This window comes from Aythya fuligula, chromosome 9, assembly GCF_009819795.1.
Source record: "Aythya fuligula isolate bAytFul2 chromosome 9, bAytFul2.pri, whole genome shotgun sequence".
NCBI lineage: Eukaryota > Metazoa > Chordata > Aves > Anseriformes > Anatidae > Aythya > Aythya fuligula.
In genome coordinates, this window is record NC_045567.1 from 5,077,144 (window position 1) to 5,094,180 (window position 17,037).

The window sequence follows — 17,037 nt, forward strand, 5'->3', positions numbered from 1 at the left end:
TGCAAAGCTTGAAACTTTCCACATTTAGATATGTAGGATTAATTGAACTTTCCGCTTAGAAGTCCAAATTATTTTCCATCCATTTACTAATCTGGGTCTTATTTCAAGAAAAGCCCGCAAATAAGACTATGAAGATCAGAAGAGATAACTCATAGACTTTCCACTCATAGCATACTGAGAGGAAAAGGTGCTGGGCAGCTGCCGACACCGAGATCACAACAATACTTTGGTTACTCCTTGTTTACTATGCTATTTAAAATAACCAATAGCAAGCAAATATACATAAAATGATTATGTAAGCAATAGTTAAGTATTTCAAACAAAACCCAAGTTTTAAGACAGTTATCAAAGTTGCAGAGAAAGAAGATGTTATCATCTCTAGCAGATGCAGTTCATTCTCTTACAATGCACACTTCTTTCAGCTTGCAGTACATATGCTCTAGTAACTTGAGAGAAAAACATAAGGCTTGCAAAATTCCCTCTCAACATGCATCAATATTGCAGAGCTTTTAATTAAACAGCTCCTCTATGTGAAAGGTCTAGTTCCTCCAAAACACACTACGACCAGCCTCATGCAGGTTTGTTTTTCCATCTCTGTATTCTATCTGGGTCAGTAAGGTCTTGGAAACCAGTGGGCATCCTGCACTCCCAGCTTTGCTGAATGAACAGACCACCACAAAGTTACCACACATCACTTGTTTCAGACACCTCTTGGACTGGCAGTGACAACACAGGGGTAAGTTACATAAATTGTAAGAACTGTAAGTGCTGCAGGACTGTGGATGCCCTGGACAGTTAACCATGGAACAATTAATACACAATAATCAGCAGCTGACACTAACTCAATCATACTCTTAAAGACCTAAACCTCTGGAGAAAAGAGCAACTGGGTCTGAGAAGTTCTCCTTATGAAAGCAGTTAAGGAACTTCACTGGTCATTTACAGCACTTTGGAGTTTGAAGCAAGGCATCCAAGTTTCTGCAGTCTCCCAGTTGCCCAGAATCACAAGTGGTTAAGGCATGAAATTAAAACCCTTAATTACTCCTACCATGTTGCTGGGATTTATTTAACAGAAAATATTCTATTAAATACAAAATACATTTGGGGGGGGATTTTTTTTTGGACTATACTAATGTTTGTTAAGCTTTCTCTGCGCTAGAAAAGAGTTCTGACTTTCTGAGCATTCATCTTTAGATTTAAGGGCCATTCTCTCCTGGGAAAACATCCAAGGAGTATGATCACTTTTAGCTATTCATATATAGTTTATACGTTTTTCTGTTCTTCGTATTTCCTTCAAACTGTTGATTTTACAAGCACTAAATCCACCCAGAAACCACAGAATTTCCTGGTAAAGGTGTTGTTCCAGGCAGGATTACAGATCTTCAGCAGTGCGAATAGCTCATTGTGTTCTCAGAAGTCATTTGGGAGCTTAAATCCCAAAGCTGACTTTTTCTGTATATGAAGATAGATACAAAATTCATGTTCTATAAGAACTGTCTGCACTACAGAAAGGCAATAAATCACTGTTCCATACAGCTACCAGGCCTTTTACCAGTGATGAGATACCCTGGAGAAAGGCACACAAACAACAATAAGTTTTCTGACCTTCAATTTTGTTTGCATCAGTTCTTTACTAGTAATGATGGTGGTCACCTCCGTTTCGTTGAGCCCATGTACTATCGCTGCGCCTCCTAGAGTAGCGTACAGAGTAACAACTGAAACAAAGAAAAAGAAAAAGGTGAATCTTTGTTTTACACTGTCACGTACAGCTTTATACCAAAGGGCTGAGATTAACCTGTTCTAAGTTAGGCAAAACAGTAAAACTATTTGTCAACTAATAGGAAGGTGGTGTAGTCTTGTACTTTAAAAATACACATTATGAGGATTTAAATACAGCATAATTTTCAGTTATTCACAGGGGGAACAAAAAACAAATATTGTATGCGTGACTGTTTGCTACTTTTCATGCTCTAGTTTGTAGTATATAACCATATTACCCTTTGTAATTCTCTTCTAGATCTACTCTCTCATCTTCATGGTTTTTACCATTTTAAAAGTACACATCTGTTCTCAATTTAATAAATACACTTTTATAGTCCTTTTGTACACAGGCAAGAAACAGTATTAATTTGACTTTTCAGAATTCCTATACTCTTGTCACTAGCCTCGTACAACAGAGTGCTAAGAAGAAATTATTAGACTATTGTTGCACGTCTTACCAGCAGATTAGTTCCCTTACTTGGCAATAAATCCGTGACTATCATACTCTCCCATCTATTTAAAACAACAAAATTAAGGTTTAATCACCACAACCACAGCATTGAACTGACACCATGAGAATACAGAACAGTAAGGTAAGAAAATATTGAGGAGATGGACTATTAGAAAAGCGACATTTCTGGTATTTAAGGGCAGCTCATTAATGATAGTGTTAAACCACAGTTATTTCAGATTAACGATTTTAAAACCAGATTCCATCTCCTGACATTTTTATGGAATCTGCATGAGAAAAGAAAGGCAGAGGCCGGGGGGGAAAGAAAGGCAGCTCAGAAAGGAAAAGAGATATTACTCTCTCTCAAAAAAAAAAAAAAAAAAAAAAAGTGATTTCCTGTTTTCCAAGCAAAATGCTAAATAGGGGAATAGCACTGTACTACAGCTCACCTCCTGAAAAATGTGAAAGATCTGATATCACAATTACTGAGAATCACAACATCAGTGCTGGAGGTCCTATCACATTAAGTATCTGAATTTAACTAAATTTAGCCAAAAACTTCAACACAGCAATATTTACTAGAACAAGACACCCTGTTACAAATTAGGGCTGCACTGCAGCAGCAGATCAAACTCCATTGTATCCTGAGGATTTGAAATCCATGGGGTTAGTAACTCAGTTTAGCAGAGTCAAGAAGAACTCAGAAGCAGACATTTCTTACACAGAGAAGTAAATAGCTGACCTCTACTTATTTTTTCCTCCTTAAACAGTCTATCATAGTTCAGAACTGTTGCAGGGCAAACGCACATGCACTGTGTTTTCTTTAATTTGGTGGGAGCAAAGTCCAGAAGAGTGCCTCTACTAGTTCCCACGAGCTCTCCCTACTTACTTCGGTGACCCCTGCTATATAAACATCTAGCAGAAATTCAGTTTCGCCAAGCCAACAAGCACAACCGAAACGCCACACTGCTTCTAAAGAAAAAGTAGAATCTCCAAACTAACCATTTATGTAGTTAATTACTCATCAACAAAATAAATACATCAAAAACAACCTCGAGTTGTGCGATAGAGGAAAGAAATAGACAGATAAACCATTTATAAAATGGTGTCTGTCCACGAATGATGTCATGGAGAGGAAGAAACTGAGCAGTGACTGACCTGTGAAACTCTCACTTCTCCGTAATGGCACCTAAATTTTTTTCCAGCACATCTGAAAATTGTTTAGGCATTAGCCCTCCCTTCCTTTTTGTCTTGAAGATATACCAAACCCCTAAGGGATTATCTTTCGTGCATATCTTTACATATGCAATAGTAAAAGCAAGTCTTAAATTCAAAACAAATTTCAATTTCTGCTACAGATATTTTCTTTTTTCTGTTTTTCAGCTAACAATCCCATTCTACCTCTGGCAAATGCAAGACTTACATAGTTTCAAATGATGCAAAAACAACAAACAAGAACATAGAGTATTTCTCATCATCAAACCACTTTTTCTGTGTGAGTAACACACAACATAAGAATTACTTTCTCCATTTTAACTCTCAAATACAAAAGACACTCTCTCCAGCACCAGGTACAAAGCATGTGAACCTGTTCTGTTAGCAAGAATTCTGTGCACGTACCATCAGGTTTAAAACATTTCATATTCAGCACGTGTCACAACACTACCAGGGCAGTTGCAGTTAGCTGTTGCGATATCTGAAAACTAAAAAATGTTAATACAGGCAATTTCGCAATGCCTTGCCACACGACTACTTCAACAAAAGCTGAGTTTTACCATTCATTCAGCAAAACGACTGCATGAATGCTGCAGGGTAATGTTATCACCTGCCAACACAGAAGTCACAACTCCACATAAGATGACATACAGCTCACATGCTAAACACCACGTCAGACAGCAGACAGTGTGCTGAAGCACATCTCAACAAGGGAATTTAAAACATTAGCACAACAAAACCAAAAGCATATGCATACTATTCTACACACATGACATCCAGCCACTCGCTATCTTATTTTTTTCCCCCAAAATTATGAAATCTTCCTAGTATTCATAAACTTACTTCACTTCCAATGTTAGAATAACTGATGCAAGCCTTTTTATTTTATTCCCAGGACAGTCACTGAGAATCTAATATCCCAAAAGTGCTAAAAGGGAACTGACACAGTGTACTAGAAGTGTAGTTACAAAGCAACACATTTGAGAACAGCCTGTGCAGATAAATCTCTGCTCTGGAAGGAAAAATAGCAGCAGTCACTCAATGAAGAGAGGACCAAAAATATCGAATGTAGGTAGGAGGGCACCTGGGAAGATCACACAGTCCAACCACTTGCTCAGAAGAGGTGCTCAGGCCTGTATCCACTCCAGTTTTGAGCTTCTCCAGGGATGGAGATTTCACAATGCTGCTCGGCTCCTGTTCTGGTATTTAAGCACCCTCACAGGGAACAAGTTTTCCCTATTATCTAATCAAACATTTCTGTGTTTTAACTCACGTCTGTTGCCTCCTGTCTTCTCAGGACACACCTTTGAGCAGAGTCTGGCTTCGCCCCCTGCATATTCCCATTACATAGATTTATTTAGTCAGCACTGAGATCTCAACTCACTTGTCTTAATGCTGAGCAGACCCTTTCCCTCAGCCTCTCCTCATACGTCATGTTTTCCAACCCCTTCATCACCCCAGCAGCCCTCCACTGGACTCATTCCAGCACATCACTGTCCTTCTTCTACAGGGAAGCCCCACACTGGACACAGCACTGTGGATCTGGTCTCAGCAGTGTTCAAACAGAAGGGAAGGATCATTTCCCTGAACCTACTTGCTGCCCTTGTGCTACCACTGCCCAGAATGCCGATGGCCTTCACTGCGACAACTCACAACATGCTTGTGTTTAACTCACTGTTCCCAGGGACCTATAGGTCCTTTTCTGCAAGCTGCTCTCCTCCCAGCTTTGTCCCAGCCTGTACAATAACAGCTGTAAAATAACAGCATGCTGTTATTTTCGTACAGGTGCAGGAATTTGTAGCTGCCTGTGTTGAACTTAAAGTTCCTGTCAGCCCACTTCTCCAGCCAGCAAGGTACCTCCTCAGTAAAGGCATTAAACAACAGTGGTCTCACCATCAATCCCAAAAGGCCGGCAGCTAACTCTGTGCTGCTGATCACAGGCTTTCCAGCTAACGGCCCAAGGAATTTTCCATCCATTGTATCATGTACTCAGCCAGTCTTTATCTCACTAGTTAACTGAGCAGATACTATGGGAGACCCTACCAAAGACCTTGCTGAAGTCACAGTATAAAACATGCACTCTTCCCCCTTGCCCAGAGAGACAGTCATCTCATCATGAAAGGCAAAGAGGCAGATGTGGAAAAGGTACGGGCTACAGTAGCTTATCCTGTAAATAACCTGACCCTTAAAGCTGAGGGGATAATACAGCATAAGGGAATACACAAAATAACCATTCAGAACTGCGTGAAAACTGCTTTATAGTCGTAACTCTATGGCTTATCAAGCAAATGGTTAGAGCAGAGAGGGATCATTTTAGATACAATTCTGCTAGGCTTACTTCCAAAATCTGCATGATACACATCTTCGGTATAGGTCAGTGGTAAACCACAAATTTCTGCACATCTGGCTTTTCTGACCTGGTTCTTAGTAAAGAGGATTAAACATGGTATGGGATAGGAGAGGCCAAAGCCCACAAGGAACAGCAGCTTTTAGGGTGTCCTTTGTGAAAATAAGGGATGCTTCATGGAGAATGCCCCCACCACAGGCCTGCAGTTATGTGGGTGGCATATTAAGGCACAGCAATGAAATGGACATCAGAAAATAACGCCTATACCAACCCGAGATCAGCACTTGATGGGTTTCTTCGCAAGACACTTAGGCCTAGAGCTCCTGCACACATCCTTGTGCCTATGCTCAGGCTAAGATAGGGCACACAGCAGGCTTTCTGCCTTGGCTGGGATTCATCTCCAACACCTCGTGGCCCCTTTATGAGGAGAGGGGAGCAGCCTGGCCTCACATCTGTCTCTGTGCGGCGCTGCGAAGTGAAGCTGTGTGAGGACAGCTCCAGCCTGGTCTGCTGCCCTTCAGAAGGCCCCCCCAACACAGCCTGCAACCAGCCCGTGTACACAGCCAGCACCAAACTGCCAGGAAAGCACCATCTCCTTGAACTGAATCTGCACTGCCCCACTCGTAGTGGTGTCAGCAATGAAATTCCAGAGGACTAAAGGATCGGTAACCAGAAGTTAGACCGTCACCAGACAGAAGAGCCCAGAAGACATCTCTCTTACAGTCACTGCGTGAGAAAATAAGGGGCGTCATCCAGCTCAGAGAGCTGAGTCTCAGACCCCTGCAAGGGTTAAGGATCCAGTTACTGTACGATTAAACCAGATACTATCAATGAGAGTGAGACTGACTTTAAATAGCTCACCAAAACTAAACATAGGACAGCAGTTTCTGAAGTAGCAAGTAGGACTCAGGGCCATTCTCAAAGTCTCAGATTAGCATTCAAGTAATATTAGAATTCGGTAAATGACAAAATGGGCTATGAGAAAGCCAAGAGGCAGAAAGAAGAGATGACAAAATGAAAAAAAAAAAAAAAGTATCAGTCTCTGCTTAAGGCATGAATTAAGGAGTGTCTTACAGCTCGGTACATGAGTTACTAAGCAAATTTTAATCAGAAAGAGCTCTCTAAAGTAAGTTCATGACATACTCATTCCTTTTCACTTTTTAATGTGATTAACTAAAATCAAAATTGAAGAACTGACAAAATGCCCAGTTAAAATAAAACTTAGGCACAGATGAAGGTTTGACGTCAACTCCTTAAATTGAGTCAACGCATTCATGTGCGATTTTTGTTTGTTTGTCTTTAGGAACTTGGGAATCTGTACTGATTTGAGATTAGAAGAAAACAAACCTCTCTCAGAAATTCATTGAGCACTATGTATTTACTGAAACCATACTCCAGCAGCAAACACATACAGGTTCCCCCATTTAGTAAAGCAACTACCAAGTACACAGTTTCTACCTCATGCAGTTTTGTGGGTTTGTTTTTAATTTTTAAGTGTTCTATATAAACATCATATAAACTTTTATTAGTGTGTAAAGTGAAGAAAAAGGTTTATTTTCAGATTACACTGTTAGGTTACAAGACATTAAAATCCTAGGAAAGCCTCATACTTACGCTGGTAGTTGCACATGAAGCAGGCTTGTGCTGCAATCATCCACTCAGCTCTAGTCTCACAGAAGATAGCAATGTTGGTCTTTGGTTGCTGACCCAACACTGCTAAGCCATTTCCAAAATTAACAGCTTTAACGTATACATCTTCATACGAAAGCCAGGTGTACTTGCCAAGGATGACCTAATAAGGACAATAAATTCAATTTAGAAAACAAAAAGCCTTAGCATATGCCCTACTTCATCTTTAGCCACATGAATAAACCACAGATTTTTGAAGTAAAAACTGTTTGAATTATAATACCACTTCATTCAATGTAATGAATGATGTTCTTCCCCAAGATTACAGGGGCTGTGGAAGCTCCAACACAAATACTGTGACATCTCTGTGCACGTTACCACCTCTGTGGCTGTTCTCACAACAGGAGAACACACCATTCCCACTGTGTCCTACGCAGATATGATACTTAGGTGTTAATCTGACGAAAAACACCAAGAAAACTGTAATTCAGAAAGCACTATCAATGGGTTCTCGGTCAGAAATTGTGAAATTCTCTTCCCTTTGTTTGTTCTGAAACTAATGTCGGGGGAAGAGTAATCTCCTTGCCATTTTTTACTGCTAAAACAAAAGTGGGACAGCAGACTGGACAGGAAATTACTGGCAAATATCAGCACTGAAAAGCCATGTGGAAAAAGTTAAGCAATCTCATTTTTCTTCATCATGGGAAAGCTGTTGCACAGGAAAATTGAATCTGAATTTACAGTTCACTACCTAACAGGTTTCTGTGCGTACACTTGCACTTTGTGGTACCATTTTCTCAAAGAGCAACAGGTTATTCTGAGGATATCCTAGAAATTTTCACATACAGATGCACTACCAAATGTTTTGCACTGAAAATTCAGAGTCGAAATGATTATACCTTACCTGGCTAGTTATACAAGCACCCTGACAGTTTTGGAACATATTTTCATTGGCCAATTATTTCAGACCTTTCCTTTCACTACAATGCATTAACAAAAAAAAGATTAAAAAAAAAAAAAAAAAGAAAATGTCTCCCTCATCACCCCATTCTGTTTTCCAGACTTAATTCTTCAAATTTAACTAAATTCTGATGTTGTAGGCTATAAAATCTAACTTTTCTGACATCTCTAAGGCTGTATTTCCAAACTTCCTAACAAAATGGATTTGAAAATCTCTTTCAAATTTTAATAGAACAGAAAAATAAATTCTAATAGAATTCTTTTATCAAAACACTTCCTCACGATAATGGCAGATGTTAACCTCTGAAGAACTGCGTTGTACTCCCTACAGCCTTGTTGCATACTGTTCGTTAACGTACACGTTCGGCAAGGCAATGCTTTCTTAACTCTGGATAGACACAGAAGAAGATGCTTAGAAATTTCACAAGTGTTTTCATTAGAAAATATCATTTATCAAAACAGGAAAGCAGTATTTGCCATCAACAGCAATACTCAGCGATTCCACAAAAAATAAGCACATCTCACACGAATTATCTGCTCAGGATTTCCTGTCTTATTTACAGAGTTTGCTTCAGCAGCAAGCAGGCTGTTCAAGAGCCCAAAACCTTAAGATGACTGCCAATTCCTCTGCTGTACCTGGCAGAGAACCAGAGCAGTGATGCCACCTGGTCACACGCAACACCACGGGCAGTGCCTGGGTACCGGCTGGTAGGATGCCAGGGAGGACCTAAGACTTCATCTGGTTGACACACTACGGCAGTTCTGGTGTGGAAATATTTTCATCTTTCCAAATAAAAGACTGCACATTTTCCAGTCCATTAAAACGTCAGTCACTCCCAATTCTAATTTCAGTTTGGGGTGTTCTTCCCCCATACTCAGTATTTTTGACAGACTCGCAAATTCTTGGTAAAACTCAGTTTCCACCACCTTACGCTACTTCAGAATGGTATCAGAAGGCCTCACTGCTGCTTTCCCTTCTTCAGACATTAAACAACCCACAGACAGGGCAGGGCCTAACACACTGGAAGCCACATTTCCGAAGACCACTGATGTATGGCCTCTTCCAATCAGGCTATGTTGACGTCTACCTTTGCTGCTGCTTTCCATGTATTGAAATTTTCATGTCCTCTATACCGTCCCTATAACGTATTCATAGACTGCCTCTGTCCATATGCCTCCTTCTTCTGGGCATCCCTGTACGCTTCCTTTGGGGAACATAGAGCAGGTTTTGGTTTCTCTCACCCTTATGTTTGAGTCCTGGTCTCCAAATGCATCTCTCTCCTTGGCCCTTCCCTCAGCAGCTTTTCACAAATATTTTTTCCCTGTACAGTTTGTATTGTAAACAGCCATTAAGACTGATGGTAAGCACCATCATCTTTTGAGTGTCCACACACATGCTTTATTTTACAGCTTTCGGAACTTCTTCCTGCTTGGTAACTACTTACACATGTAAGGAACGTAACGGTCCAAGAGTTTGCAGGAGAAGGGCCCAAGCAGCCAAAATTATTCGTAACCAATTAAACAGACATATAAAACCAAGCATTAAATCAGAAGCAACAGATATCTGAATGTTTTCTTAGAAATAGCATATTAATAGAAAAATGCTGCCCTCTAGTGCATTCAGTTTTAAATACACTTAACTGCAAGTTATTAAAATATTTAAATTATGTACTTCGGTGCACTGGACAATATTATTAAATATCAGTACTGTGTTAATATTTGGAAAGCTGTCAAGCTTTTAAAGAATAAATATTTGCTACTTGATTAACTTTTTTTTTTTTTTTAACCTGAGATTTAGGGCAACTGTATTCACATCCTTAGTGTGACAGTGGCATAAAACGATCTCAAAGAAACAGCAGGTGCACGGAGAGCCACAAAGCTACCCGACCTCAGTCACCACCCACAATCTTCTGAAAAGTAGCTTATAAGGTGCAAAGAATCTCAGCTACAACTTGAAAACCACTGATCATGAGTTAAATATATTTCATGGTAGAAAAACGTATTAAAAATGCAAAAGAGGGTGTTTGAAATGTCTACTTTTGGCCTTATTTTACATGAAAACATGGATTGTTACTCAACACTTCTGGGGGGAAAAAAACACCCTAAGGTATTACTTACATAAGAGCACCCTATGTTTTTCATCATCATCAACTACCCTTGTACTGCTCAACGACTTGTCATGGCAAGATCCTTCTTGCAGCCCCACAGCAGGTTTCAGTACCAGCTAACCTGAGCATCATTTCTTACAAGGAACAGGTTGCTACCTTGCTGCTCATCTCCCTCTTTCCAGATTGTTTTATGGCAGTGTTAGAGAGCACAAAGTTCACATTATGAAACCCCTGCCCCCATAGCCACCAGATAACTACCTGCATGCTTCATTTCCTGCCTCTGTTTGCACTTAGCAGACCAGGACAAGGCTATGAAACAGCAGGCTCTTTAGCCTCTTTGATGACGTTCTTTGCAAGCATTTTGTGGCCATCAAAGTACACCACCTCAGCTGGACCACTCCTGCTCACATGCTTACTGGTTCAAAAGAGCCTGACAGGTTTTAGAAGCATCCCTTTCCCCTACCAAAATCATGTCATCTTTTCAAAGTTGTGTCTTGTTCACTATGCTTCCACTAATGCTGCTCTTGATTACCAATTCTTTATCTTTTTTTTTTTTTAAAGCAACAAACAAAAGTAAACAAATGAAAAAAAAAAGACACCTCCAGAAAATTATGAAAATAGAGCAGAAATCTACAAGCCAACAAAATCCACATACCAGCATATATGATATCAAGCACATGACAACGAAACCTATAGCTAAGGTTATACAAAATAATCAACCAGCAGAATAAAGTGCACCTTATGGGCACCAAATAAAGTTTAAAAACTTATAAACTCTGCACTTCTTCCTCAAGTTCTTACATCTTAACTCAAGGATTTTATCCTGACTTGAATACATACTTTATGAAATTGATAGGAGGTTATTTCATCCCAACATTAAAACATTTTTTATGAAATTTTTATTAGGTATGCTGTCAAATCTTTGTATTAAAGGACACCATAGAAGGAAACAGGAACATTGACTACGTAGGAAAATTTATAGAATGCAAAAGCAAGCAGAAGAATATGTTTTGGTTGTTTTTAATGTCTATGAATTTCTGATTTTTTGGCCAGTAAAAAGGAATAACTCTTACAAACAGTATCACAAAAATTGAAGAAATTACGGATTATCACAGATACCATTGCTCTCAGAAGATATTACAGTAGTATGTGATCTTAAAGATGTTAAATATCTAGCTTTAAATAATTTTGCTAGCGCGAGTTATTAAGTGTGAATACACTTAGTTCTTCTAAGAATCAGAAGCTCGCTTTCAGGGGATATTTATTTACCCAAATAATTTCTCATTAATTAGGCTAATCTAACTCCGTGCAATTTGCACATCAGAAAGACACCTTCTAACAGATTATGCAATTCAGTACACAGATCCACAATTTGCATTGAGATCTGCCACTGACTTGCAGAAGATCTCAGAAAAATGTATCAATCATTCCCACCACTCCATTCGATTTCTGGAATGGAAAAAAAATAACAAGTTTTGCAACTCCTATAATATATACAAATTATACGCATTACACATAAGAATTAAGAACTGTCATGTACCTTTTCAAAAACTTGCACCAAATAAACCTTAGTCTTTGCCTTCACTAAAGGGAAGCAAGCAATAACAAAGATATACGGTATGGAAGAAAAAATTCAAAGGAAGAGAACCCTACCATTCAGAAACAAAGGCACCTTGTGAAATTTTCACGTTTACTCACTTGCTAAAACATGCTACGAGATATTAAGAAACACTGTATTCCTAATGGAAAAATAAAATAAAAAAGTAAAGTTACGTGATAACGCCACAACCTGGAACAGAGTACTGCTAGGGCAAGCATGGTAACCGACCAGAATGAACTGCTGTGTCAAGCTTAGATAGAATTACCAAGCTTAAGTAATTTCTGAGCCTAAAACCAAGTAATTTAAGTAGGTCAACATCAACATTCTTCAACTTTCCACTATTCGGAATGAATTGCTTGCATAATGGGAAAGGCTAAAACTCCTAAGTTCTTAAGTCTTATGCTACTAATTATATTTGAAGAACAGAGCACAGATCATCCGCAGCCAAAATTCTTATCTGTGCTCAAAGCCCAGTTTGCACAACATGAACTTCTTTCTGTTTCTTTACAGGACAATGAAGTAAGAAAACATGCATCAAACCAGATTGTAGGTTAAACAGCATTTACCTCAGTTAAAATTAACTCTAATGTCCGAGAGGAAGCTTCACTAACAAAGCTTCTGTAAAGATTTTAACATAATTTTGCCAGGCACTGACGTATAAACCAAATTCGACTTTAAGCATTAAGCTCCTATATCAGAATTAAAGGATTCTTTAAACAATATAATTTTATTATATAAAGATTTTTTTTCTTCTATAGGAAAACTGATCTTAACCAAGAATTGTCTTAAGAGCATGTAGTTAACTTCTAATACAGGAACAAAGAACCTGAACACTTATTTGCGCATATATGTATATCCTCTTTAGGGTACCTTGACTCGCTTCTTGAGGCAAAACTACATTTTTAAATGCCTCTGAACAAACATGAATCAGCAACCAACAACACAGGCTTGAACTAAAAAGGCTACAAAAACCTCATTCCCTCCAAACGAAGTTTTATACTGAAATTGCATCTCCCTCCCCACACTATGATTACAGATTAGCAGAGGAGTAGTTGGGTAAACCTGTTAATCCTTAATTTATAATTAAGTTCACTGAAAAGGCACATCTGAGTATAAAGCATCTACTAATTTTCTCTATTATATCTAACATAGTTCAGAATAATACAAAGGGAAACCTTTTTTATTCACCTAAAATAAAAACTTTAAAGCCTCTTACGTCATCTGCTAATTTTTTTTTATTTTTTTTATTTTTAAATAAACACATTTGTGCTTTTTTTTTTTGGCTGAAACTCTAACAAAGGATATCTACTCAAGAATGCAAAAAGAAGTTTTAGATTTCTTTTATGGGAATTAGACAACTTGATTTTTTCCACAACTACATAATCTAAGGAGACAAACTTTCTTTTTTCACACAGTTTGCTTCGCTGGGCTAGAACTGTTGCAACAGAAAGCAAACACTTTGAAAAAAGATCTTGAAGACAGACAGCAAAAACTTACCTTTTTAAAAACCTTTCCTGACGGTTGGATTTCATCTTCCTCTTTCAGGATTTCACGTGTTCCCAAGAGCTTTTTGTCCTTAAATTTCGTTTTAGCATACTTAAAAACTTTGTCGAGTGTGTCACACCCAGGATATAAAACTGAAGCTAGGCAATGTAGACTGTTAACAGACCTGTACGCACCCCCAGGTTTGTTATTCACAGGTTTAGCTTTCACCTGCTTGGCTTTTGCTATAGCCTGCCTTGATCCTGAAAATATGTACCATGGAATGTATGTTACAACTGAGTACACCAAGATTATAAAGTTTATAAACTGCAGAAGAATGGGGTTGATGTTATGCTTCAACTTCATTTTGGCGGCCTCTGAAGGTTACAAGGGAGAGTCTGACAACATGGATCAATCAGACAGGGATCCAAAAAGACCTGAGAGAAAAAAAAATAAAAAAAATAATCAGTAAACTCTATGTACACTGGAGAAAAAGGGGGTATTTTCAGACATGTTATTACAATCTACTTCAGAAGTAGGCCTTTTTAATGCAGAAATTAGGCTAAAAGTCTTAATCCTTAACACAAACGTCACAAGGCACTGATACATGAGGAAACATTTCCATTCCCATCTAACAGACTGCAGTACTGATTAGTATTTTTCTTTTGATACTGTACAACACAAATACAGAATTGTTAAGGAAGTCGGGACTTGGGGTTTTAGTTAAATTACACATAACATTTTGAGATAAATATAGACCATTCACATATTCAAAAGATTCTCTCCAATCACACCAGAAGTCCTCTATGCCTGTTCTACCTAGTGATCTGCATGTCCTTCAACTGGAAACAATCAACCTCCATACAAGCCCTAAAAAATAAAAAAAAAAAAAAATAATGCTACTATTCTAAAAATGGGAACCCTACTCACTAAGTATGTTCAAATGCTTTCCAAGCATCATACAGACTGGGACACCTACCTAAGAATCTTCTATTCCTAGAGACTTGCAACACTTTTTTTTTTTTTTTTTTTTTTTAGTATCATTTACCACATCTAACAAACACGATTCAACTTCCTATTGTGTTCTACTGTGGAGGAAAGAAATTATCTAAACAAAAGATCCACAAAATCAAAAAAAATAATTCAAATCATTATGGGAAATCAGGGGCAATTGTCTTAATAGCTGAAGATGAATTTCTGCAACAGTGAATGAGCTACCAGTTACAAAAATCATTGTTTTACACATAAAAGCAAAATAAACAGTCTGACTATAAATACATTTCATTTAGTTAACCGTTCAAAGGTATTGACAGAACTACGTTAAGAGTAGTAATATAAATCAAAAGACTAATACTGATATATATGTAAGATGCACAAATTTGAGTGTTTTTTTTTTCCCTAAATGAAGTTTTCATTCATAAAATACAATGCCAATAATGTTTCATTTTTGGTGATGTCTTACAACATTCACTGAGTTTGAAAATGCTAAAAAAAAATGCTAAAAAAAAAAATAATGCTTACAGATGATTCTTCCACAGTAATGGAAAGAAAACTTGCTTCATTATGAATCTTAGATGTATAGGTCCTTTTTTAAAGGAATCAATCCAATATTCTCCATTCGTAGGATGGGATTAATTCTACCTTTCTCTAAATTAATTTCTTAGAATGCCAGCAAAAATACTTCAGTATCAACTTCTTCCCTAACAAGCTACTGTAACCTCGTCACTAACACTTCCTGACTGTAGGCAGTACGGCCCCCAGACCATATATACTTAAACAAAACATGGGAGCTCTTCATAGCAGAGACTTAAGGGATCAAGCAGCAGCAGGGCAAAGGGATTTAAAACCAAAAATGGAACAATGCATACATTTTAATTTTCAGATCAAAGGCAAAACAAGTGATGACATAAACAAAACACTTAAGTAGGCTAAAGGGTAAATTCAGTAATCGTTTGAAGAGACTTATGTTCTTAGGCTGTCACTGAAGGATACTTAATGGAAATAATCATGTGCCAGCCAATAAGCTACTGCAGTCCAGAAAAATTATGTTGCTGTTGATGGCAGCACAGAATGTGATGTTTTAAAGCAGGATCCAGAGTTCACCAAACGTTCACCTGTTTTACGTAAAGGTATGCATTGTACTATAAACTTGACTGGCCCAGCTCAGGGAAAGGAAGAGAAGACGTGTTTTTTCTTTTCTCCTTATAAAGCTGGAGAAGTTCTTTGTGTCTACGAAGTAGAAAAAGAGTTTAACCACCGTGACAAGAAAAGACGAGAACAACTGACTTAATACCATTTGGACAATTCTTCAAAAAAATTCCCTGACAAATAAACAGGCCTGTCCCAAAAACATTCCCAGTAGGTTTCATAACTTTCAGGGAAGCACCGAGACCTTCTAGAATAACAGCTTTCCATTTCATTTTGCACGCCTTTCAACAGCTTTATTCCTGCCTCAGAATGAGAAAGGTAACTTCTCCACACTTTCTGGGGAAAAAATAAACAAATACACCAAGGTTTGATCTTAACATCTCTCCTCTGACTTAACTGGAGCCTTGCACAACAAACAAACTTGGAAATTAGTTCTTTAAATTGCAAGTCATAAATTGTGCTAACCTGTTATTTCACAATGGCTGCACTGCAACCAAATGTCTAAGGAATGCTCCAACAGGGCAGGTGAAGATGAACTACTTGGGAATGTCACTCTGGTTCAGAAAAATCAAGCATACAGCACAGAAACCAGCTCTAGAACTCAATTCTGATAAACCTTCATTGCCCTAAGTTGCTAGTTATTGCAGTTTCTCCTTTGTTAAGTTGAGGCTATTACAAGTAACTTATTTCAAACAGATTATTTTAAAAATTAACCCTTACGAAAAAGAATTTTTCCACTTCAAATATTTTTTTTTTTTTTTTTTTTAAGATAGGGAGTATCTTTTGCAAATATGGTTTCTTGCCTTATGGGCCAAGTAAGACTCAATTTTCCTATCTTTATAATATTCTAAGATTTGTTTGAAGATATCCTTGAAGTTACAACTTGCAGTCAATCTATTAATACACATATTTCTGATCATAAAGAGATGGAGGATAAGTAAACCCAACATTCGGGGGCAGGGAATAGAAGGCAGAGAAGAATGGAATCCGAAATAGTTTTAGTAGAGTATTGGCTAGTTTATTTCATTGCAACAAAGCCCACTGCCTTTATAATACCTGAGTTTTGTTCTTGGTTAACTCCCATTTAGTCACTGACAAATAAAAATACACGATGCACGTGAAAACATCTTGAAGTTAGTGGTCCGCTCTGCAGAGTAGCTGTAAACATTCAGGTTCTTAAATAACATGCATGTATTCTGGTTCCATGCAACAGTGTTGGGTGGTTTGAGGAATCGGTTTTCAAGCTCTGACCAGTGATGCAAGAAAGACTGGCTGATTAAATCCTGCAGGAAAAGAGCTGCTAATTTATGCAAAAGCACTTTTACAGAAAAGGTGT

General features: G+C 38.1%; 1 protein-coding gene across 1 annotated transcript in view; it reads right to left on the reverse strand.

Annotated features, from left to right (window-relative positions):
* Nucleotides 1-17,037, reverse strand: part of ACSL3 (acyl-CoA synthetase long chain family member 3) — a 44,095-nt gene that overhangs the window by 16,188 nt on the left and 10,870 nt on the right. Inside the window, exons 3-5 of the mRNA XM_032192991.1 lie at nt 13,569-13,990; nt 7,389-7,566; nt 1,606-1,715 (exon numbers count right to left, since the gene is read on the reverse strand). Of these exons, the coding sequence (XP_032048882.1) occupies nt 1,606-1,715; nt 7,389-7,566; nt 13,569-13,919 (639 nt within the window). The 5' untranslated portion in view covers nt 13,920-13,990. The remainder of the gene's footprint in view (nt 1-1,605; nt 1,716-7,388; nt 7,567-13,568; nt 13,991-17,037) is intronic.